General features: G+C 43.3%; 1 protein-coding gene across 1 annotated transcript in view; it reads right to left on the bottom strand.

The window, feature by feature from the left end:
- The window catches only part of TMEM178B (transmembrane protein 178B), a 381,889-nt gene extending 357,877 nt beyond the window's left edge, over positions 1-24,012 (bottom strand). The window contains exon 1 of the mRNA XM_061165942.1: positions 23,570-24,012. Within this exon, the coding sequence (XP_061021925.1) occupies positions 23,570-23,951 (382 nt within the window). The 5' untranslated portion in view covers positions 23,952-24,012. The remainder of the gene's footprint in view (positions 1-23,569) is intronic.
- Positions 24,013-26,423: the final 2,411 nt, after the last annotated feature.

Raw genomic sequence — 26,423 nt, 5'->3', positions numbered from 1 at the left:
GTAATGTCGATGAATCAGAACAGAAAATCACAAGCAGAAAATTTTGGCAAGCTGACACAAAAGGAAAACCTAGTTGTTTAAGAAAAGTAACTGTCTAATGGATACATTCTATAAGAAGAAGTATTGCACACATTAAGAATGATGAGATTTGAAGGAGACAATTGCAAATTTAACATGATGACAATGCTAAATTTTTCAGGACCATGGACAGACTCTCATGGAGCTCCATTGGCCAAAAAGACTCAAGGTGGGTTGGTTCTCTTCAATTTTGAAATAAAATAAAAAATAGAAGTTAAGCAATCTTTGACAATACTTAAAAATTTGGAGAAAAAAGTAATGAAAAATACTCAATCTTTTATTTCTACAAATCCTGTTATAAACATATATGTGAAAGTCGCTCAGTCATGTCTGACACTTTTGCAATCCCATGTAATTCTCCAGGCCAGAATACTGGAGTAGGTAGCCTTTCCCTTCTTCAGGGGATCTTCCCAACCCAGGGATCAAACTCAGGTCTCCCGTATTGCAGGCGGATTCTTTACCAGCTGAGCCACAAGGAAAGCCCAAGGTTACTGGATTGGGTAGCCTATCCCTTCTCCAGCGGATCTTCCTGACTCAGGAATTGAACTGGGGCCTCCTGCATTGCAGGCAGATTCTTTACCAACTGAGCTATCAGGGAACAGAAGAATATATAAATGAGTAAAATTCTACTATACTGATGATATTGGTAGAAGGATCTTGAATTTATTGTGTTAACCTGGATGTAGATATGTAGATGTAGTTTATACGTTGTCTTAATAGTAGCTTCAATACAGGTTTTCATATTAGAACTGAAAATGGAAGCATTAAGTTTTCATGTGTTCGTGTATTCATAGCTGAGTCATATCCAATTCTTTGTGACCCCATGGACTATAGCCCACCAGGGTTCTCTGCCCATGGAATTCTTCAGGCAAGAATACTGGAGTGGGTAGTCATTTCCTTCTCCACAGGATCTTCCCAACCCAGGGATTGAACCTGGGTCTCCTGCATTGCAGGCACATCCTTTACCATCTGAGCTACCAGGGAAGCCCTAAGTTATTACATACATAAGTAAATAACGAGATATTAGCCACTTTAACATATAAATTCTAGAATTTCAATGGCTTAACTAAGAAATTTATTTCTTGCTCACGAAAATTCAACTGGCCAGCAAGACAGGAGAGACTACCATTTCCGGTCATTCTTCCTGAGGTTTGACCATCTTCATCCTCTAATTTCAACATAATCCAAATAGTCAGAATCCAAATAGAAATGTAGGAGAAAGTAGGGGATCACACAAGAGGATTTCATAGGACAGACATAGAGGTGAAATTTATCACTTACATCCACATATCATTGGTCAGAACTCAGTCAAATGGCCACACCCAGCTGCAGAAATCTGGTGGGAGGGGAACAGTCTGGATGTGCACCCACAAGGAAAGAGATAAATCTGATGAACAGACACTTTTTGTTGGATGGGCCATCATTTGACCTACAGTACAATTGAAAGCATAGTGTAACAAAATATTTAAGCTGGAATACTACTCTACAAACTACTCTCCCCTCAAGTCTGGGGAAATGGCAATCATAAAGAGACAGAGCAAGAATCTGGCCAAGAGGTTAATCATGTTGTATAGACTGTAGTTCTGAGTTTCTTCGTCTCTAGGTACCAAGTCTGAGGCTGTCAGTGCAAGTGGAGAGATGTGGTTTGGTTGCCCAGAGCTACCATCGGCGCTTGCACCTCCCTTCACACATCTGGTCTCTCTGATGGATGCAGTGATGAAGGAGAACAAAACAGGAAAATACACACGCACATCCCCAGTTCAACCCAGCACTATGCGGCCGTATCCTGGAGTGTGGTGGTTGAATGAATATGGAAGAAAGCAATAGCCCAGGTATGCTCTCACTGTTTACTAGTAAGGCAACAGATGATAAACCTTTTTGTCATGTATGACCAAAAAAAAAAAAACCTTTTTGTCTCCAGTGCCTCATATGCAAAATGATGAAAATAATCACATGCCCTGTATATTGGTGACAGTTCAGTGCAAAAACAAAAGTCCTGATGAAAAGATATATATGAGAGAATAAGCAGCTACTGAGAGAGGAAAAGTAGGTGACAGAAGACTAGGGAGGAGAGCATCCTTCGAATAAACCTATTACTGTCATAGTTGTGAAAGAAAGTGGCAATAACCAAATAGAAAAATGTGATAAGCTTAGAAATTTCTAAGAGCTTGAAAAAATAAAATTGGTCATGGCATACACCCTGAAAGACATTTTGTGGAAATTCAGAACCTACTTGCTTCCAGATGGAACCAAACATGCTCCCAGCCACAAGCCAGAAGGGTAAAGAAAAAAAAAAACAAAAGTTATGTGCAATTTTAGGTAGCAATGAATGACATTTCTCACATGGTTTCCAAATTGGGACCTGATTTCCCCTCTATTTCTGAGTAGGAGGCAAAGGTGAAATTATACACCACCTGCTCCCCTAACTTGCACCTGTTACTCTTTGTTTCTAGAACTTTTACAGTTTTTCTTAGATTTTTTGAGTCTTTACAATCTCCAAAGAAGAAATCAAAGAGACTAATGATGTCTATGTGTTTTTATGCTAAGTCACTTCAGTCCTGTCCGACTATTTACGACCCTATGGACTGTATGTAGCCCGCCAGGTTCCTCTGTCCATTGGGATTCTCCAGGCAAGAATACTGGAGTGGGTTGCCACACCCTCCTCCAGGGTATCTTCCTGACGCAGGGATTTAACCCATGTCTCTTATGTCTCCTGCATTGGCAGGCAGGTTCTTTACCACTAGCGCCACCCGGGAAGCTCAATATATTCATACCTTCTCAAAAAACATGCAGACATATAAATTCAATGCATTCTTTTTCCCCCAAGAAAGGAAGATTTTGTGACTTAAATTCCTACACTAATCATAGAAAATATTTGTAGCTGAGAGGTTCCCAGAAGTTCTTGGGCTTTGTTTTCCAGAGAAACTTACAGTATAATAGACAAAGAAGACTAATTCCACACCACCATAGGTCTTCACTCATTTAATCAGTGGCTCTGAAATGCAGACACAGTGCAGCATTTTTAGGATGACAAGGCAAGAATGTGTCTATTTAGCCTGAAAATAAAGCAGTTTTATCTCAAAAATGACTTGAATGTCATCAGCACCAAAGCACCCTAAGATCCTAATTAAAGTGATACTATTAAATGAAAATACTGAAGAAACTGTTCATTAAAGATCACTACAGCAGCTAGCAGAAGAGGTTCCAGAATGGGCTGTGCTAGCTTTCAAAACTGAAACCTTTTGAACTTTTCAGAGTAGCATACTTCAAGACACAACACAACACATTTCAACTAACACCTAAGTGCAATATGTCTCAGAGGGTCCAACCAATCACCAACCAGCTGATGCCTAAAACAGGTTACCCTGACCAGTTCCTTTTTATAAAGCAAAAAGCAAAACCAACATGCAGTACCAGAGTGAAGTCCACTCTCCAATCTTGCTTTCTTCAGAGAAAACTTCCATTAAATGCTCAATGTCAACAAGATGCTAACGTGCTATAGAAACTCTCTTCTAAGAAACTTAAAGCTCTTGGCTCAAATTATCTCACAAGTAGTGTGAGCAAGAAGATAGATAACTTGCATCAAGAAAGTTATGCATGTAACATACAGATGCATGTAAATCAATGAAGTCAGAACACTCTCTCACACCAGACACAAAAATAAACTCAAAATGGCTTCAAGACTTAAACATAAGACATGACATCATGAAACTCTTAGAAGAGAACAGAGGCAAAACCTTCTCTGACATAAATTGTACCAGTGTTCTCTTAGGTCAGTCTTCCAAGGCAAAAGAAATAAAACCAAAACTAAACAAATAAGACCTAATCAAACATAAGCTTTTGCACAGCAAAGGAACCATAAAACAAAAAAATAACCTACAGACTGGAAAAAAATATTTGCAAATGATGCAACCAACAAAGGCTTAATTTCCAAAGTATACAAATAATTCATACAACTCAATAACAACAAAAAAAATCCAATCAAAAAATGGGCAGATAATCTAAATAGACAGTACTCCAAAGAAGACGTACAGATGACCAACAGGCACATGAAAAGATATTCAACATCACTAATTATTAGAGAAACGAAAATTAAAACTACAATGGAGGTATCACCTCACACTGATCAAAATGGTCATCATCAAAAAGCCTACAAATAATAAATGCTGGAGAGAGTATAGAAAAGGGAATCCTCATACACTGTTGTTGAGGATGTAAATTGGTGGAGCCGCCATGAGAACAGTGTGGAGTTTCCCTTAAAAAACTAAAAATAGAGTTACCATATAATCCAGCAATCCCACTCCAAAGCACACATCCAGAAAAGACAACACCTCTTACTCAAAAAGACACATGCAGCCCAATGTTCATAGCAGCACTAGTTAGTATAGTTAAGACATGGAAGCAACCTAAATGTCCATTATCAGATGATAGATAAGAAGATATGGTATGCATAAACAGTCTAATGTTATTCAGCTATAAAAATAGAATGAAATAATGCCATTTGCAGCAACATGGATGGACCTAGAGATTATCTACTAAGTGAAGTAAGTCAGACAAAGACAAATACTTCATGGTATCACTTGTATGTGTGTGCTAAGTCACTTCAGTTGTATCCGACTCCGTGTGACCCTATGGACTATAGCCCACCAGGCTCCTTTGTCCATGGGATTCTCCAGGCAAGAATACTGGAGTGGATTACCATGCCCTCCTCCAGGGGATCTTACCAACCCAGGGATCAAACCGAAGTCTTTTATGCCTCCTGCTTTGGTAGGCAGGTTCTTTACCACTAGCACCACCTATCACTGATATGTGCAATCTAAAAAACAGTACAAATGAACTTATTTGAAAAACAGAAACAGGCACAGACATAGAAAACAAACTTATGTTTACCAAAGGGGGAGAGGAATAAATTTGCTATAGGGGATTAACGAAGCACGGTACTATATACACAACAGAAAAACAGCAAGGATTGACTGTATAATATATTATATTATACTATATGCAATTCCCTATGGAATTATACTCAATATCTTCTAACAAACTATAATGGAAAAGAATCCCAAAAAGGAACATACATATGTATATATACACACACATATGTATATATGATCACTTTGCCATATACCTGAAACTAACACAAGATTATAAATCAACTATACTTTAACAAAAAAAAATAATAAATAAATGATAATTTCAGATTTTTACTTACTCCCCTAAAATATTTGTTTCTTCCTGGGCTCCATCCCTTCCTTTTACTCTTTTCTCTGCCTTCCTTTCTGCCTCAACCTTCTCCAGCAATTACTCCAGCAATTCTTCCTTCTTTTTTCCCTGTACCATCAGTTTTGTCCCTATCTATTGAGTCCCCATCAGCCTACAATTATGCTAATATTTCTCTAACTGAAAAAAAAGTTTTAAGTCTCTCAGTCTAAATTTCTCAGTCCAGCTACCATTTCTCTCCTTACTTTTACATGGAAACCCCTTTTAAAAGTTGTCTAAACTCACTGTCTTCAATTCCTCCCCTCCTCTCATTCACTCTTGAATCCACCACCAGAATCAATGAACTTCCACTTTGTGAAAGCCAAAGTTCAAGTCTCAGCCTCATCTTACTGGACTCACGGGCAGCCTTGCCCACCGTTTACCACTTCCTCCTCCTCCTTAAACCACTTCCTTTATCTGGCTTCCAGGACGCCACACTGTCCTCATTTTTCTCTCCACTACACTAGCTGTTCCTTCTTGGTGTCTTTTGCCAATTCCTCCTCATCTCCCTGAGGTTTATAACGCCCCAGGATTCAATCCTTAGACCTCCTCTCTTCTCTATTTACACTCACTCTCTAAGTGATCTCATTCAGTCTCATGACTTTAAAAATACCATAAGCTAGCTGATGACTCCTAAATTTACATCCCAAGTGAGATTTCTCCCCTGAACCCAGGCCCATATATTCAATTAGCTATAAACATTTCCACTTTAACATTCAAAAGGTATCTCAAATGTTATCACGTCCAAAAGAGTGGATTCCCAAACCAAGATCCTCCTCCAGTCCTGACCATCATATTTAATGGCAACTCCATGCTTCCCAGGTGGCACTAGTTGTAAAGAACCCATCTGCCAATGCAGGAGACATAAGACATGCAGGTTCAATCCCTGGGTTGGGAAGATCCTCTGGAGGAAGACATCGCAACCGACTCCAGTATTCTTGCCTGGAGAATCCCATGGACAGAGAAGCCTGGCGGGCTATACAGTCCATGGGGTCACAAAGAATCAGACATGACTGAAACAACTTAGCATGCATGCATGCCAAACACTACCAGCTCCTCAAGCTAAAAACACTGATGCCATCTTTGACTTCTCTTTTTCTCACTCAGGTTGCATTGGATCCATGAGCCAATCCTGATATAGTTTTTCATTCTAAATATACCCAGAACCCAATCTCTTCTCCCATCACTCTGGCTCCAGCCACCCTCTATGTGGGCTAGTCTCCCTGATTCCATATGTGCCCCCACTGTAATCTGTTATTAACTTTGCAACTCAAGTGATCCTTTTAAACCATAAGTCTAGTCTAATTATGCCAATCTGCTTTTTAGAGGCTTCCCATCTCATGCCGTCCTATGTCTTCAAACCCTACAGGAGGCAGCTATTTACTTCGCTGACATCGGATCCTATGACAGTGTCCCGCTTCCTACCTTCCCCCAACCCCAGCCATTCTTCCAACATTGTAATTTCTGCAACATGCTAGCTGTTTTTCCCACATCAGGGCTGTTTGGTTCACTGCAGTACCCTAGGGCTTCCCTGGTGGCTCAGACGGTAAAATCTGCCAGTAATGTGGGAGATCTGGGTTCGATCCCTGGGTTGGGAAGATTCCCTGGAGGAGGGCACAGCAACGCACTCTAGTATCCTTGCCTGGAGAATCCACATGGACAGAGGAGTCGGGTGGGCTACAGCCCATGGGGTCACAAAGACTCAGACACTACTGAGCGACTAAGCGCACTGCACCCTAAGCTCCTAATACAAACCCTGACATGTAAGTATTCACCAAATACATATTGGATAAATGAATAGACAATCCTGTAATTTATTCATGGCATCATAAAGGAGGACCACAGAGTAGAAATTATCACACACACACCCTAGAAAACGTCACCATCCTCTCTGACACCATACCCTAGGAACCCACCCGCACATAAGTACACTGAGCTCAAACAAAACCATGACTCCATGTGTTCACAGCCTTCAAGTCAAGAACTTTAGCCAAGGGACTCTGTACCATCTTCTGGAAGTTTCCGCCGCTCTCAAACCACACTCATATCACTTTGTGTTTAGGGTCACTAATCTTCCCAACACCTCACAGATGCTGTACCCAAGCCCACCCCAAGTCTCTTAAAAATCAGTGTTCAAGTCATAAGAAGACTTTTAAAAATTAACAGGACAACTAAACTGCAGAATAACTACGATCAAGTCATGTTTGAGGCCAAGAGAATCAATTCTGTATTTCGCCACCTAGGAATTCTTCTACTTAAACAAACTGAATCCATTTGGAACAGAAACTCTCTTGGAGTGAATGTTTAGCATGTTAATGTCTGCATCATAGGAATCATCACCTTGAGAAAGTCCGTTTCTCTCTTCTAAATAATAAGGAGCTCAGTACAGGGATGTCACTGTTGTTCCTGAGTGCACTTCACTACCTGGAGATGATCTATCTTCTGTGAAGGAGCCATTATGGTCTCTGATGCATCCCCCTTTTTAGCAGCTTTTATTGATCTGCAAGCACCCAGCCAGCCACCACACCACTACGGATATGTGTAATAAAAGCTGATACAGGCGTGCTGCCGGCACAGGAGATAAACGTCCTTTTCTGAAATGGTAACAACTCTGCTGACCCCAAAAGATGAGATGCCACCTTACAGTTTGAAATAAACCTCTGGATTCCTATAGGTTTTAAAATAAGGGTTTATGGCAGGAGACGGTTTACTAGGGTAAGGGCGACCCTCCATTTTATTAGACTCACATTGCTGCATAGATCACTTATACTTTCTATAATCAGTTTTTACAATTAATCTAGCTCTTCAAAACGCAAGTTCAGTCTTCAGTTGGGATGCCTACCCAATGGTTACTGCTGAATGTACAATCTGAATTTTGGTCTATAGCACTTTATGCAACTTAGGCAGAGGGTTCTGGAAATCATTTTCCTAGTTTAAACTCAGCATAGACTTAACCAATATAACTCCAGGAGATACAGTGGTCATAGAAAATGTTTCCTTGGTAAGAATCATTTATTCAGCTTAGTTAGAGAGCCAAGCAATGTAGCCAGATGTATATTTATATGCTGAAAAACAAAAGAATTATTCTGCTATCCAAATGACAGCAATAGTCTGCCCTTAGTAGATCACATAGCTAAAGGAGAAGTTCCCAAAACCTCCCCTGTGAGATGACCAGCCTGAACAACAGTCGCTGCTGTTTTGGAAGAAAATTCACTTCCCAGTGACATGGACAGTAAATGCATCTCTCATCCATTGTTGAGCTGGGACACAGTGGTCTTCACAAGCAAAGATGGGTTGGTTGGCCATGATGTCTTTGTGTCCCCAAATCCCTCTACAGAGGGTATGGATGTTTTCCATGAGCAATGTTGCTTACCAACCACAATGGGGCCAGATGCACCAGAGACTTGGAAATAGATATTGACCCTGTTTATTCAGCATCACTGACCCACACCAGCTGGACGTCATGAAAAGTAAACTGAGGGATGAACCAGAGAGGCATTCACAAAGACACAGTCTCCATCTTCTGGCTATTATCTGACCAAACTCTCTATGAGAAGAGATTTGAAGACACTGCCCTCAGTAAACAATGGAGAGGGAAGCTTGATAAGACAGCCTGAAGACAAGTCTCATGATAAACACTGAGAAACTTGAGGGGATAATCACATATGCCAGACCCAGAGGTAAATATGGAAATTCTAACATCCACGATGGGGACAAGAAATGGAGATATGGGACTTCCCTGGTAGTCCAGTGGCTAAGACTCCATGCTCCCAATTCAGGGGGCCTGGGTTCAGTCCCTGGTCAGGGAACTAGATCCTGTATTCTGTAATGAAGACCCCGTGCAGCCAAATAAATAAATACATACATATTTTTTAAAAGAAAAAAAAATGAAATGGACCTAGCCTTCTCTTTACCCAATATGCTGCAGGTGGGAGGACCAGTCTAAGAAAAGCATGCCAAGAAGAGAAAGTAGGCAAGATCGTAACAAAGAGGTCCGGTCCAGGATACATGGAACAATCTCCACTTGAAGTTCTCCTCATGTGAATCAGAGATATGGGTGCTTTAAGAAAATACAAACCTTAACAAAAGAAATAAATCAAAGTTTATTGTATGCATTACAGAGCAACTCACAGCAGGTTTCCTTTTAATAGTGAGTTTCCCTAGTCCAGTGAAATTATGGCTCTTTGTTAAATAAGACTTCCAGATTGACTGCATTAATGGAAATAAACCTTCATTCATCCAATAACTATGTATTAAATACCTATTATGGACCATGCATTATGCAAAACACTGCAGATAAAAAGATGAATAATAAGTAGCTCAAAAATAGTCTTAAAAAGGAGGGAAACATATGGGGAAACAAAATGTCACTGGTGCTAGGAAGATGTCTGTTGTGTGACAGAGGGCTAAGGAGGAAGAAGGCAATTCTCCCTGGGAGACAGAGGTGATGGAACCCAAGTAAGACTAGGAGGAGGGGCCCATGGCTGATCCCCAAACGATAAGCAGATGCTGGCCAGGCTGAGTTGGGGGTGGGTATAAGCAGGGACAGAGTCTTCTAGGCAAAGGAAGAAGCTTCATCACCAAAGGCTCCCAAGTCTCAAACAGTTTAGCCTATTTGGGGACCCAGGAGTCCTTCATCAGAGCTGGAGGAGAGCATGCTGGAGAGAAGTAGGCAAAAGGATGAGATGGGCAGATTGCAGATAGGGGGCAGGGAATGTTGCCAGGCCTGTGAGTCCTCACAAGCCAAGAGGACTTTATCATGGACCTTTCATGACCGACAGGTTGGGAGAAGCCACTGAAGAATTTTGAGCAGAGTGATAACATGATTAGACTTACATTTAAGAAAAATCACTCTGAATGGAAAGCAGTGACGGGAGATGAGATTAGAGAACAGGGAAACCAAACAGAGAATGCTATAAGAACACAGGTGATGTGGACCTCACCACAGCAGCAATATCGGAACAGCGTGGGGAGATGAGCAGAAAAGTATCAGGAGGAAAAGTGACTTCACTGCTCGGATGAGTAGGGCAAGAATGAAGAGATCTCTAAGGATGACTCCCAAGTTTCTGGTTTGGGCAAGTAGGGAGGCAGTGAGGTCATTTCCCAAGATGGAGGAAAGTGAAACAGCAATGACTGGGAGAAAAAGAAAACAGGTTCTTTGGGACCTATGGAACCTCCAAGCGGAGATATTCGCTGAGGTGTTTGGGTGGAGGGTCTGATTGAGAGATTCCCAGTGCAATAGGTTGGGAACATCAAGGCCAAAATCGGTCATGGACTTGAAATGGCTCAAGGGGAGAATGAGGGAAAGAAAAAGAAGTGGTACCCTGGAGAACACTCACATGGGCTGAGAAAGAAGAGCTAGTGTTGGCGAGGAGGTAAGAACCAAAACAGAGGCAGCCCAGGAGAGGACGGTGCCACCAAAGCCAGAGGAGCCAACATTTTCAAAGAGAAGGAGAGGAGTTGGGGAGGAAACCCAGTCGCAGGGGCCTCAAAGTGCACTGAAGGTAAAAAAGACAAGAAAGCCCAGTGAGGAGACAGGCCACGCCTGAAAAGAACAAGGGCCGAGCAAGATGAACTTCTGTTTCATGTTAACACATTCCTGGAGGAGGGAGAAAGGGGAAGAGGTTGAAGACACAGAGGCCAGCCCTTCCCAAAGTCACTCATCTCAGGAAGAGCAGGAAGAGCATCCTTGCACAGCACGATGAATAAAGCAGCTCATCCACATGGGACCTGGAGATGCAGGCCTGCCCAGAGCTTCACATGGGCATCTCTTCAGCCCCGTGGTTGCTGAAATATGAGCATGAGTTATTCTGCTTCAACGCCCCTGAAATCCCCTAGGACTTTCATGACCCCTAGTAACTTCAGGTCCAGCTCTGGTGCTTGAAAAGCATTATCAGGTGAAAATGGGACCCCTGCTGTAATTCTGATGGGCCTGGAGCTTGTATTCCAGCTGGAGCTTGTATGGCGTGGGAACATACCATTGCTCCTGGCTGAAGTCACCCTCACAATTCTAAGAATATAATTCCGACTCCTTCCTACCAATTCTCAGCTGTTCCTTTCCTAGTTCATCTGAGGTCCTCCCGTAGGGTCCACGGGCCTTCCCAAAGGCTCTTGCTCAGTCTCTGGTGGGCTGTACTCTCTGTCTCCGTGCCTTAGCTACTAATGTTCAGTGTCTGATTAAGTTCATTGGAGGGAGGGCTTTGGTTTAACTTTCTGGCCCTTAGAACGCTGGGTTTTTCTCCACAAGCTGCAGGAAACCTATAAAGCAAGGAGTGATGTCCACATTCATCTCTATCTCAGAAATAGGTCATCTTAAAGCCCTGGCTTCCTCTTCTTACACCACATCAGAAGTGGGGAAAACATGACTTTATCCTTTCTAAACCCTTCCCCCGGGAGCAACTCTCAGTGCAAACTGTTGGTTAAGGGTTACCTGATTCTCCTCTTTGTTACTACTTACAAAAGTCAGTCACAGGCTGATTCAAAGTTTTCCAAGAATTTTCTTTAAAAGAATCTGCCTCCTGAACACTGAACAGAAGAGTCTGAATAAAATGTTAACTTTTTTTGGTCAGAATAGCAATAATCTTTCAAACAGCTTCAGTGTGCATGCATATGTGTGTCCCATTTGCTTCAGATCTGTTTTTGTTGTTGTTGTTATTGTTTTAAGAAATAAAATATTAATATCACAGGTGATTTGAAACCTTCATCCCAATTCCATTTCCTTTCTTGTCCTGAGAAAGATAAACATCATCCTTCATTTTGGGTTTATTAGTCGCATGCATATTTTTATAAACACAAATAAACCATATCTCATGTTATCTGATCTGTTTTTGAGTTTCATATAAATGGCATCATACTCCTCATTTCATTCTGCACCCTGATCCTTTCACTCCAATTTTATCTTTCTCCACTTGGAAACACGTAGGTCTAGTAGATGTCTTTTAAATGTACAGTGGTAGTTTCCATCGTATGAACAAACCATACCTATTATCCATGGTCCTATTAATAATGAACACAAGTTTTTCATATTTTGTTTACTTGTTTATTTTATTATTATAAGACAGTGGTGCCATGGTGATTCCCGGATGCATTCCATGAACTCATAAGTGTATACAGCCTGGGGCAAAACTGTCAGTAGACAAGGGAGGCGTGTCATCAGCCTCACAAGGTGGTATCTAATGCTGGGTTAATTAGCACACAGCAGCACAGGAGCTCGGAGCTTCTTTAAGGTAAAGATGAGCCTATCCCATCCAGGTCTACAAAACACTCCAGAGCCTTGGGGAATAAGAGTTGTGTCTGCCTAAATAGAACTGCTATTACAAAGATGAAGAGACATGGAGGGCAAATCTGAATGAGAGATTGCTCTAGAGCAAATAAAGTGTCCAACAGAGTGAGCTTCAGAATATAGGACAGCAGGGCATTTTCAAATGCAGGAAATGATATAAATTTATGAAGATGACCTAATATAAAGTAAATTGCCTTTTCTTGGCAAAATACTTGGACGCCAAAAAAAATCAATTGAAATAATTCAGATACTGCAGTCCCCCATAAAAGCAGCAAATCTGTCAAACTTCTCTAAATGCCAACAGCAACCTCTGCTCAGAATAAACATCACCTGTAGAAGATTCCTAGTGACTCCTAGAATAGGGCTTTAAAAATCATCTCTGTGTATACAGATTTACAAAAAATAAACTTTTTTCATCCTTAAATTACCTGTGCGTTGCCTGACATATTTATACTTGCTGGTATTTTTAAATATTGCTGAACAGACTTTCTCTGATATGATTTCTTAAAATCTGGGAGCAATAGCTGCTTCTTGGGAGAAGGGCTGGGTGTCTGGGGGACAAATGTGGGTGGAACACAGACTCGACAAGTATTACCTTGTCGTTATTAATTAATCACTTTTAACTAAGGCTCAGATTTCATTTTATCAACCCACAGATAACCTAAGTACATCTTAGGACCAGCTGTCCCCTTTTTGGCAGAGCTTCCTCTAATTGCTCCAGAACTCAAGAATCACTCAGGACCTCAGTACATAAATCTCTCAAAGAACCAAACCTGGATCTCCAAAACATACAAACAGCCCATCCAGCTACGTCAAAAGAACAAACACCCAATCCAAAAATGGGAAGAAGATCTAAATAGGCATTTCTCCAAAGAAGACACATAGATGGCCAAAAAGCACATGAATAGATGCTCAACATCACTAATTATCAGAGAAATGCAAATCAAAACTACAATGAGGTTACCATCTCACACTGGTTAGAACAGCCATCTTCAAAAAAAAAAAAAAAAGAAAGAAAATCTACAAACAAATGCTAGAGAGGGTGTGGAGAAAAGGAAATCCTCCTACACTGTTGGTGGGAATGTAAATTGGTATGGAGAACAGTATGAAGGTCCCTTTAAAAACTTAAAATAGAGTTACCATATGATCCAGTCATCCCACTCCTGAGCACATATCTGTACAAAATCATAATCTGAAATGGTACATGTATGCCAATGTCCACTGCAGCACCTTTTATAATGGCTAAGACATGGAAGCAATCTAAATGTCCAACGACAGAGGAATGGATAAAGAAGCCATGGTACATATATACAATGGAATATTATTCAGTCATAAAAAATGAAATAATGCCATTTGCAACAACATGGAAGGACCTAGAGATTATCATACAAAGAGAAGTCAAAGACCAATATCATATAATATTACTCATATGTAGAATCTAATTTTTTTTAAGTTACAAATGAACTTTTTTACAAAACAGAAGCAGACGCATAGACAGCGAAAACAAACTTATGGTTACCAAAGAGAAAACTTGGAGGAGGGGGATAAATCAGGAGCTCGAGATGAACACACGCACACCGTTACATAAAAGATAGGACAGCAACGTGTTGTATAGAACAGGGAACTCTATCCAATATTCTGTAATAACCTCTATGAGAAAAGATAAGAGGAAAAGAATCTAAGAAAGAATAAATATATTTGTATACACATATATCAGTTCAGTTCAGTCGCTCAGTCGTGTCTGACTCTTTGCCACCCCGTGGACTGTAGCACGCCAGGCCTCGCTGTCCATCACCAACTCCAAGAACTTACTCAAACTCATGTCCATTGAGTTAGTGATGCCATCCAACCATCTCATCCTCTGTCGTCCCCTTCTCCTCCTGCCTTCAATCTTTCCCAGCATCAGGGTCTTTTCCAATGAGTTAGCTCTACGGATCAGGTGGCCAAAGTATTGGAGCTTCAGCTGCAGCATCAGTCCTTCCAATGAATATTCAGGACTGATTCCCTTTAGGATGGACTGGTTGGATCTCCTTGCAGTCCAAGGGACTCTCAAGAGTCTTCTGCAACACCACAGTTCAAAAGCATCAATTCTTTGGCACTCAGCTTTTTCCATAGTCCAACTCTCACATCCATACATGACCACTGGAAAAACCATCGCCTTGACCAGACGGATACATATTTATATGTGGGGCTTCCCTGGTGGATCAGTGGAAAAGAATCTGCCTGCCAATGCAGGAGACACAGGTACCATCCCTGGGTTGGGAAGATCCCCTGGAGGAGGAAATGGCACCCCACTCCAGTATTCTTGACTGGAAAATCCCATGGACAGAGGAGCCTGGCAGGCTACAGTCCATGGAGTCATAAAGAGTCAGACACAACTTAGTGACTAAATAACAATAATAAGTATAACTGAATCACTTTGCTGCACACTTGAAACCAACACAACACTGTAAATCAACTATACTCTAATAAAACTAAAATATTTTTTAAAAAAAGAACTAAACTTGGGGTTTTTATTTGTCAGTCTTCTGTATACTGCCTTTTTTCTCTTTGAGGACAGGAGCTATTAATACCTATCTCACTCAGGATCCTCCAGCCCCAAGTAATGTGCCTGAAATAGCTGGAACTCAAAAGGCATTTTTAGAATAAACACAGAGAAGTGTTCTTTACCATACAATGGTTTTTAAATGACCCAAGGAACATATTCATTATTTTTACTTGTTTTATATACTGGTATTCTTGAGAAGTTTTGTTTAGAAAAAAGATACAATCCTCAAAGGTGTTTCAATGGAAGGCCTATGAAGGCAGATATTTTGTCTGTTTCATTAACTTCTATGTCCAAAACATACCAGAATTAGTGCCTGGCACATAGTAGCTGCTCAAAAATGTGTTGAATAAATGAACATCCTTGGTTATGAAGTATTCTACACACCAGGAATCCAGTTCCTTTCTCTATTAAGTTTCTTAATTCTTTTAATTAATTTCTTTGTTTTAATTGTGGTGAAACAGAGTTAGTGATGGACAGGGAAGCCCAGTGAGCTGCAGACCACGGGGTCCCAAAGAGTCAGACACGACTGAACTGATATGTAACATAAAATTGATCATATGAAGCATTTTTAAGAATACAGTTCTGCAAACTATGGACACCAAGGGGGAAGGGAAGATCGGGGTGAATTGGGAGATTGGGATTGACATATATACACTACTGATGTTATCTATAAAACAGATAACTAATGAGAACCCACTATATAGCACAGGAAACTGTATTCAATACTCTGTGGTAACCCAAATGGGAAGGAAATCCAAAACAGAGCATACACAGAGCTGATTCACTTTGCCGTACAGCAGAAATTGATACAACATTGTAAAGCAACTATGCTCCAGTACAAATTAATAATAAAAAGAATACAGTTCTGTACTTTTAGTACATGAAGTACATCCATATTGTCATGCAACCAACACAACCTTTCTCCATCAAGTTTTTAGATTTTTTAACCTCAATCTGCAACATGGCATTTTAAATCATTAGTAAGAGAGATGGTGAGTTTTTATTACACAGTCCTACACTGGAACAAAATTAGCTGCTTTGTTTTCCACCTCTTCCTTTCACAAACTACCACCCTGCCATGATCCTTTCTGAAACATCTCCATCTCTTTCAATTTGCTCTTTCTTTCCCCTGCCTCACCCTGCTTTCCTTTCCCTCTCTTTCACCTTCTCTCAACCATTTGCCCATTATTTACCCCCTGTCACCTACATTTAACTTTCTCGTCAAATGTGAAAGGGTTTGACGTTCATACAATCCAAACCTACTCTTTTATACATGAGGAAACAAAGTCCTTTAAAAGAATGTATGTGAAGATCATGGCATCCGGTCCTATCACTTCATGGCAAATAGATGGGGAAACCGTGGAAACAGTGACAGACTTTATTTTCTTGGGCTCCAAAATCACTGCAGATGGTGACTGAAGCCATGAAATTAAAGACACTTGCTCCTTAGAAGAAAAGCTATGACCAACATAGACAGCATACTAAAAAGCAGAGACATTACTTTGCTGACAAAGGTCCATATAGTCAAAGCTATGGTTTTTCCAGTAGTCATGTATGCATATGAGAGTTGGACTATAAGGAAAGCTGAACGCCAAAGAATTGATGCTTTTGAACTGTGGTGTTGGAGAAGACTTGAGAGTCCCTTGGACTGCAAGGAGATCCAACTAGTCCATCCTAACCTAAAAGAAATCAGTCCTGAATAGTCATTGGAAGGACTGATGCTGAAGCTGAAGCTCCAATACTTTGGCCACCTGATGCAAAGAACCGACTCATTAGAAAAGATCCTGATGCTGGGATAGATTGAGGGCGGGAGGAGAAGGAGATGACAGAGAATGAGATGGTTGGATGGCATCACCAACTCGACGGACATGAGTTTGAGCAAGCTTCAGGAGTTGGTGATGGACAGGGAAGCCTGATATGCTTCAGTCCACAGGGTCTCAAAGAGTTGTATACAACTGAGCAACTGAACTGACTGGACTGACTGACTGATGCATTGTCTCAAAAACAGCAGATGTCCAATCAAGACGTTAGAACAAATGCGCTGTCCACTCATCCATCAACTCATGCACAGACTTCTCTCTATGTGTATTTTTGGGGGTAAGGAGTTATAAAAGTATCTGCATCTGAATGAACACTTGTGACTCTACTATCCAATGTCTAGATGTATACGTGTGTGTGTGGTAGGTGTGTGTATGTGTGTGTGTGTGTGTGAAGAGTCTGATCCAGAGTGTGTTTAGGATTCTGCCTGAAGGCCTAGGATTACCTACTAATAGCAAAGAGGGAGAAAATATTTTTAACTGACAATCCAAAGTGGAATATAGAATCGATCCTCTAATTGATCCTTACCAACCCTACAGTAAAAGAATAAATAAACTGACCTCTGCAACAGAAATAAGGCTCTTGACTTCATTGGCTCAATAAGATGAGCTCACCCCTGAGCTCCCTGACCAGATGATTCCTGATCCAGCTGAAACAGACATGATCTCCTGCAAAAGAGCCTGGTCTACTCACATATGACAATGAACTTGGGAAACCGTGAGCTGGAGCATAAGCTCCCTCAGGACAAGAACCACATGATGACTTTGTTCTCCCCCAACACACATGTAACATACACACATGGAGATGCACGCCTTATACAGATATCATGGGTTTTGTATGTATCTGCCTATGAGCCGGTAAAGCCTCCAGATATTATGAAACCAAAACTAATAGAACTATTTATTCTTTTGGCTTATTGTTTCATCTTCCCCTTTGTGCGTATCAAGGGTGAAGACATTTCATAGCATTCATTACTGCATGTTATATTCTACGCTGATTAGCTTGTTAGATGTTATTTTTATTTCATCTGTATTTATTTATTGTGTCTCTCCACCGCCCACCCCACCAGGGAATGTAAGCTTCTCCACAATGCCCAGCCTCTAGACCCTCAATAAGTATTTGTGGAATGAATGTGTATGTCATTCATTTCTATAATCTCAGCATCTACCACAGTGAACAAAAAAAAAAAAAAGAAAAAGAAATACTCAAAAATTACAGGACAAAAGGTGGATGAAATTCTGTTGGCGGGTCTCAAGGCAAGGTGAAATGTTTTGCTTTGAAATGACCTTCCTCTCAGTGCTAACCTGAAGACTTCCAGCAGGTCTCACCTTTGTGGACTCTAAATTACTTCCTGTTTTTCTATATCTTTGAAAGAGCAAGTTTATTTTTATTGAAGAATAGTTGATTTACAAAGTTGTGTTAGTTTCAGGTAAACGGCAAAATAACCCTACTTTTTTTTTTTAATTTGGGGAATCAATACACCAGCCTCTTCTCTACCCACCCCCGCCCCAACAGACTCTCTGGCGACAGTAGAGTGGGGTGGGTAAGTCTCCAAACCCAGAGCCAGAATTCAAAGCCTGACACCTTCATTTTCGTATCATGAGAATGTGACAAGTTAAGAGAGCTTTGTGTGTCAGTTTCCTCAACTGTAAAAGAGAGATAAATAATAAAAATACCCACCTCAGCGCAGTATCATGAAGAATAAGTTACCTAATAAACGTAAAACTCTTAGAAGAGTACCTGACCATCAAGTTTGATCACTATTAATCAAATAGTAATACTATTAATAAATAGTAATACTAACAGTAATACTAACAATAAATAGTAATACTCTTACTTCGACTGAGCGGTGAAGAATTGATGCTTTTGAACTGTGGTTCTGCAGAGGACTCTTGAGAGCCCCTTGGACTGCAAGGAGATCCAACCAGTCCATCCTAAAGGAAATCAGTCCTGAATATTCATTGGAAGGACTGATATTGAAGCTGAAACTCCAATACTTTGGCCACCTGATGCAAAGAGCTGACTCATTTGAAAAGATCCTGATGCTGGAAAAGATTGAAGGTGGGAGGAGAAGGGGACAACAGAGGATGAGATGGTTGGATGGCATCACTGACTCAATGGACATGAGTCTGAGTAAACTCGGGGAGCTAGTGATGGACAAGGGAGGCCTGGTGTGCTGCAGTCCGTGGGGTGGCAAAGAGTCGGACACAACTGAGCAACTGAATTGAACTGAACTGAAATACTATTACTATCTGAAATGATGGTCATTAGCCACATATGGCTGTTGAGCATCTGTAATGTGACCAAGGGAGTGATTTTTAAATTTATTTCAGTATGACTGTTTTAAGTTTAAAAGGACACCTGTGGCTGGTGGCCACCCTTTGGGCAGCACTGCTACAGGGGATCTCAGTCCACAAGCTCCGTAACGCCGTCCCCGCCTGCTCTCCAGCTCCTGGTCTGCTCCTCTCCCTCGCCCCAGAAATCAACACTCACAAGGCCAAACAGCAGGTTCACACCTCCAAGGCTGTGCCTGTGCTGGCCTCTTTGCCTGAAATGCCCTTCCTCCCCATCCGCCCCCAAACGTCCTGAAGATCTTGTTCAAATTTCATTTCCTCAGGGCAACTCTCCCTAACTCCCTCCCACCTGACCTCATCCCACTGTGGACACAGTGGAGCGTCACCTCCTCTGTGTTTCTCTGCATCTGTTTCTGTCACTCTGGTTATCCCAGACTCAGCACTTACTCTATGTGATACTAACAGAACGATGAAAATTCTAAGGACCAGTCTTTGTTCCAGTGATACGGGCCCATTCACTAATACCTGTGCAGCAAACACTTGCTGAGTCCATTATTAATCTGTGAATGTGTACAAGGTTTTATTAACACAAACTTTAGAACATTGACTACCACTCCATAATTATTTAGGTCAAGTTCTCCTATAAGGCCTATTTTCAAATAATAAAGAAGTTCTTAGCATGTCAGTTGAAGGTCTACTGATTTCAAGCCGTATCAACATAACATTTCAGTACTAACCAAAGAATCTGAATCTTCCCTGGAACAAACTCCTCCCTGTGTTTGCTCCTTCTAACAGTTTGGAAGTCTCTAGGATTTCAGAAACTGATCCTGCCATTTATCTGTCCCCAGTGCTCACAGTGACTTACTGGGAAGACACAGATGAGATTGTAAAGAAAGAAAACGAGAGGACCTGATTATAGACACAGATGGGAATTCAAGGATGAGTGATCTTTGCTACATCTTCTACTCAAATCCTACCCTCAAGAAGGAAAAAATTAAAATTTTGTCTAACGTGAAAAATAACGATTGTGGGTGATACGTGTCTATTCATTGACATGTGTTATCCAAAACTGTATTGTGTTGCTCTTACTCGTTAGCAAAGCTTTTGCTCAAGAAATCTCCCTTGTTAAATTACGAAGCCTCTGTTGCCATATTAAGCTGCCCTGAGAGTCGCACTGGTCCTTTCTTTCTATCACAATTTTCTGACTAATCCTTTATTTGGATTCCCACACAGTGTTCCAGCAATTAGAATAAGCTTTTGATGGATACATTTCTGGGGACCTAATTTGTATGAGTTACTTCCCAAGTACCAAGCATCGGTGGATGTATTTTACAAATGATTATCTTTCCTGCCCTCCAGGAACTTATGGTTCAATAAGACAAACAAATAAATACACAGTGATCAGAAACGTCTTCTTGTGGGCACAGTCATGTCAGCAGGGCAAGAAACGGATTCCAGAAAGCATATGAATCCAAAGGACTTTGTCTTCAAATCAGATATAGATTTGATTTTTTTCCTTATTAATTATGTGGTATTATTGTAAAATGCACAAACAGCATTTTCTAATGTAACGAACATTGACTTAATAAACGATTGAGTTCTTTAGGACTCTAGGATAAATCTCTAATTTTCATATAAATATTGACAGATTTTACATATTTTTTTTCTGATTTCCCTTTCCCCCCTGCCCAACACATATCTCCAGAATTTTAATCTAGGATGTTTCCCAAAAAACCAAAGGTCTAAGATAGGTTTTGAGACTGCTAATAAACACTGTGAGGTAAATATTTTTCTCTAAGATGTCTTAAACAAAAGATATCAATTTATTTTTTTTTATTTTTTAACTTCCTTCTAAAATCTGCACATCTAGGAAGAACATTCTGCATGCTACTAGAATTGCTTGTGAATTCTCCTAACATAAGATGCACTTATTTCCACAGTGTGTCCATCACTGCTGAGAAAAAGCAGATCTGGCTTTCAAAGATTATGTTTTGAGATTAAAAATGAAGATAGTGACCTTAAGTCCTTCAAGATTTGTAAGTCTGGCATGCTATCTATCTCAATAATACCTAACAAGAATGTCAAATGGACAGAAATGGCCATGGTAAGCAGGTGCTTGCAGCTGACAGTGATTGCTGTATTTTGGGTGATGGGAAACAGTGTTTCCATTAGTTCAAGTGAAATACAATGCCCTGCCAACTCAAGGTATCAGTGTATTCAATCCCCCTGCTGTGCCCTGTCCATTTTCTGTTGCTTCAATTCAAAATCAGCCCATACAAAGTCAAAATGTTGTACATTCTTCCCCTATCCCTTTCCCTGTCGCTGTGCTTCCAGCTTCACCGGAAGAACATGTCACTATGGTAACCAATCCCTCTGGTGCACAGACCAAGTCAACCTTTCTAGTCCGATTGCCAAGCAGAGCAACATGGAATCAAAGCTCTCAATGGAACTACCAGAAGTCATGAATTCCAGTCCCCTTTTTCTCAGTGGGGTTAACCAATATCAGGCAGAAGGATACCAATCTTGTTCCACAAGATGTTCAAGAAAGGAAATTCAAGAATGTCCTTCAGCAAGTCCTACCAGTGTTTATCAGTGGTTAGTAACATGAATCCTTCCTCACATTTCAGCTAACTTCCTATCATTACAATTTTAATGAAAGCAGAAAATGACACATAAAGTAACATTTTCCTGAATCTGAGAATTTGAAAACTGTTACAAAGTCAACCATTGTCAAAATCTATTTTGCTTCCTCTTCTTTCCCAAACCCAAGATTCTCTCTTCTGCAAATCTCTAATATCCTGTACAGTTTGACAAAGTTGTAGAGCTCCAAGTGGGTCACCCTACTTTACTAAGAGTCTAACCATGAAGCAGATGTGATGCTTGTAATAGTAACACATTCTTAACAAAATCATCTAAAATCCCTAGTAATTCTACAGAAGATGCAGAACAAATACTAAGATGGATCCTCTTTCTGAACCTACCCACCTAAATCTGAGTGGCCACCCAAATTATACCCACTGTTTGTCTTTCTTAAACAACTGACTTTTTTTTTTTCAAATTAACAATATTTTTTCTGATCCACTTCAACATTTTAACAAATCAAAGAACATCAGTGGTCATACACAAGATTTTAAAATAGCAGCAACCCTGCAGTGTAATTACCGACATTAGGAAAAACTACCTCATACGGTAGCCGCAAAGACCTTTCAGACAACAGCGTTGTTTTCACCTTGGTATTACCATTTAACAGATGAAGAAAATGAAGGGGGTGGGAGGAACTCATGAAATTCACCACAACTTCCAGGGTGCAGCGATCGTTAATGCATATTCCAGCATGCATAGTCCCTTCTTCAAAGCAATATTAATATACACACAAACAATATTTCAGTGGGCTAATGGAACAGGATGCTCCCCAAAGTATAAATCATGCAAGATCTACAAACTGCATCAGATGAGCAGACTTTTAAAAATTTTTGTGATCATATTAAAGAATCATGTAAATTTTTATCATTAGCAAATGCAGTTTGTTTTCTGCTTTCGTATACTCTGGATATTTTTTCTACAAATCTTCTGAAACTAGCATTTTTTCTCTTAAGTACCCCACTCTGGTGTTACTGGGGGAAAAAAAACTACTTTCCTGTGCTTATTAGATGCTGCTAATACTCAATGTGCAGGAGACATTTTTGTCAACCACTCAAAAAGACAAATCGAGAACTGTGGTGTGCTGCTACAGGTCAACAGGCTTGGGGCTGAAACACGGCCGGGGCTCTGATTTATTAATGTTCCTATGACCAGTGCCTGCATTATGCCGGGCAGGGTATAACTTCAACATTTCTGGCATGAAGAAGGCCTTCCCTGTGAGATGTTTCCCCTGTTGCCTTTGATGAATCAGTTCAACACGTAAAACAAAGATTAAAACTAGGAGTCTGTCTACCCCGACATAACACTCTTAAAGGGTTTCATTCCTCTGTCAACCGCACAAGATTACAGATTCCCTTCCTCTTCAGAGACTACTGAAGCATCTTCCTGGGTAAAACCCCTGGACCATGAGATTCTCTCGGAATCCCGTCAGACAAACGCAAGACCAGAGGCTGAGTAGGGAGAGGTAAGCGTCATTCCGAGCTGTTGGGAGGCAAGATGTGGCCACTTCAAGGCTCAGCCGAGCCTGGATAACCTGACCTCCTGGTACCAAGAGATCTGAGAGGCTGCGGCCAGGCGAAGGCAGGCGAGGGCAGCCGGGCCTAGCAGGCGCGCGGCTCTCCGCAGCGCCACGCCTCGCCTCCATGCGCTTACCTTTCCGAATCAGGGCCGCGATCTCGGGGTCGAAGCCTTGTCGGTGGCACTTCCTCCAGAGGCCCATGTTGGTGGAGTTGTACTGCCGGCTGCACTCGTCGGCTGGGCTCATGGCGAACAGCTGCCGGCGATTCCGGGCCCGGAGGAGCTTGCCCTCCCAGCGGTCCAGGCGCGAGCGGCTGGCCCGGAGTGGCAAGTTGTTGTTGTTGTTGTAAATGAAGCCGGGGTCGATCCGGCGAGTGTTGAAGGCCTTGCATCTGTCCCTGTGCTTCCTGGCGTCCGTCTCGTACCAGTGGTCTGAGCAGATGGCCACGGCCAGCATGCCGAGGGCGCAGAGCGCTAGCGAGAGGCCGGTGTAGAGCAGTAACCTTCCGGCAGCCATGCCTCCGCTTCGCGGCTACACCTTGGGCATGATCGGCCGCAGCCTCGCCTTCCCTCCGCGCGCCCGGAACAAAGCTGCGGGCGGCCGAGCCGAGGAGCGGACGGCAAGGGGGCTCCGCAGCGGCGCCCCTCGGCCCCTGCCTGCTGGTGCGCAGCCCAGGGACTGCAGGGGATGGGGGCGGGAAGCGTGAAAAGTTCTGATCGGGAGAGGCTCCGGCGATCCCCTGGGCGTCCTCCCGAGCAGACGCAGCCTCGGGCGGCGGCGCGCCCGGCCAGGCCGCCTCCCGCCCCCTCCCTGCCCGACAAGAAGCGGCTGCTCGGACCCTGCCGCGCCCGCAGCACTCAGCCGGGTTTCGGGCGACGCTGTCCTCGGGCCGGAAACTAAACACCAAGCGCCCTCCGCTGCGGTGGGACTCCTGAGCTTTCTTTGTGCAGAGTGGCGGGACCCACTCGCTTGGCTTTCTTGGGGGAGGGGGTCTATCAGGAGGAGATGCCAGGCGACGGGATAAATTGAATCACCCCGGATGCGGCCGGCCAGCGCAGGAAACCTCCAGATGCCAGGGTAAGCTGCCCTGAGTCCCGCCTGGGTCGCCCTCTCAGCGACTCTACCCTTCCTGGTCTGCAAGAGAAGAAATATTCTTCTTCTCTGGATCGGGTCTTTTACCAAAAAAAAAAAAAAAAAAATTTTTTTTTTAATTATCTGTCCTCTGGTCACCAGCAGGTCCTTTGCTCCTTCTTGCCAGCGCGCAGCGCTCAGAGGCGGGCTCCCAGGCGGTGCACGGTCTCGGCCGACTTTTCCCCGCGAGCTCCCGGGTCGTCTGCCTCTGGCTTCGCCATTCAGGCGGCCCCTCGGGCCGACGGTGCGGTCACCCAGACGGCGTTACCGGACGAGCCTCGGTCGGGGCTTTGCGGAGACTGGGCTGCAGCCCGCGGGCGCGAGAGGCTGGCTGCGCCGAGGAGGGTGCACCCGGTGGGGCGCACAGCGCGGGGTGCGCGGAGCTCGACACACGGCGCCTTCAACACCATGGACAGGTCGCGCGATCGCGGCGCCCGGCCCGCCCAGCAGCCGGCCTCCAGGGCGTCATGCCTCCCCCACCACTGCCGTTTTCTTCCCGAAGTGTCCACCCGGCCACCTTCAAACCCGCCTCTCCCGCGACGCCTCCGCCTCACTTCATCGGGCTCCCGTGTAGCCCCGGGAACGTGCTGCCCGGGTGCTGCAGGTACCCAGAAAAACCGCGGCTCCGGCCCTTCGACGCAATCCGCCCCCTTCTCCCGCCACCTGAGCCCCGGCACTCCAGCACTCCGTCTGCTCGGTCCAGCTGGGGTCAGCCGCTCTCAGACTGCACCATTTTCTTCGCAGCCCACCCAGGGGTTGAGATGCCGGCTCACTCGGCAGCGCGCAGAGAGTCGCGTCCGGCCTCGGCGTTCCACGATCCGGCTCCAGGCGCGGTGGTCGCCGACGTGAATGGGGCGAGGGTGGGGGAGGGAGGCTGGGACTCTCAGCTCCCCGTCCCTGCCTCCTCCTCTAGCCGCGGCGGCTCCGGGACCTCGCGGTCTCGGCCGGTGCCAGGCAGCGAGAGCCCAGGCTGCGCCGGGGAGGCTCGGGAAATCGCATCGCCCGGCTGCGGGGCGCTGGAGGAAGCCACGGCTTTGCTCGCTTTCTCGGGCGCCGGGCGCTGCAGCCTTGGCTGAAACCCACAGACGAGAACACGGAGCGCGCAGCCAAAAGCTAGTGATGTCATCCGTGCAACGTGAGCCTCATCTCTTATTTTTCTAGCATCCTTAAAGATAAAGTGCACCATTTCCCAGGCACAGGATGTCTAAGCCTTATTCTGTGACCAGGCAAGTCAATGGTGTCTGGCTAGGTATGTGCACAACCACATCCATATTTATGCACATATACATATATGTGATATGTAGCATGTTTACGGGCGTTAGTATAAATGTAAGGATGTTGCCTCCATCTCCGTTTATCTCTTTTCAGTAGTACAAAATTCCCTTAAATAGACCAGAGTTCTTGAAAGAAAAGACTGCTTATTGTGGAGTGGGCCTTCAGAGGGACTGAGGAAGTTCCCCTGCGTCCCCGGATTCGGTCGCCTATGTCCTGGATTGTATTTGATCTTTGTTTTCCCCCCAGAAAGCCACAGGCGCTACCCTAACCCGCTACAGGCGTTTCCACCCGGGGCCGAGTGCGTCCGCGGGGTTGTCGGCACCAGCCCCGATCCAGCCCCACGCCAGCGCTAGACACTCCGACACACACCCACCTCCACCTCCCTCCTCAGCGGGAAGAGAAAATTGACTGATGCTTTCTAGACAAGAGGGACAGAATTTTCTGGGGGTGGAGGCCGGAGGGTGCTTAATAGATTTTGGAAAGGCCTGGGGGGCTCACGCTTTGAGGTGGGGAAGTGGGGTTAAATGACACCTCGGTTTGGGGTTTGTCTTTATCCGGGTGGCGGCTGGATTTAGGCTCTCC

This window comes from Dama dama, chromosome 18 (assembly GCF_033118175.1).
Source record: "Dama dama isolate Ldn47 chromosome 18, ASM3311817v1, whole genome shotgun sequence".
NCBI lineage: Eukaryota > Metazoa > Chordata > Mammalia > Artiodactyla > Cervidae > Dama > Dama dama.
The sequence above is the reverse complement of the archived record's forward strand: the minus strand, read 5'-3'. Positions and strand labels throughout refer to the sequence as shown.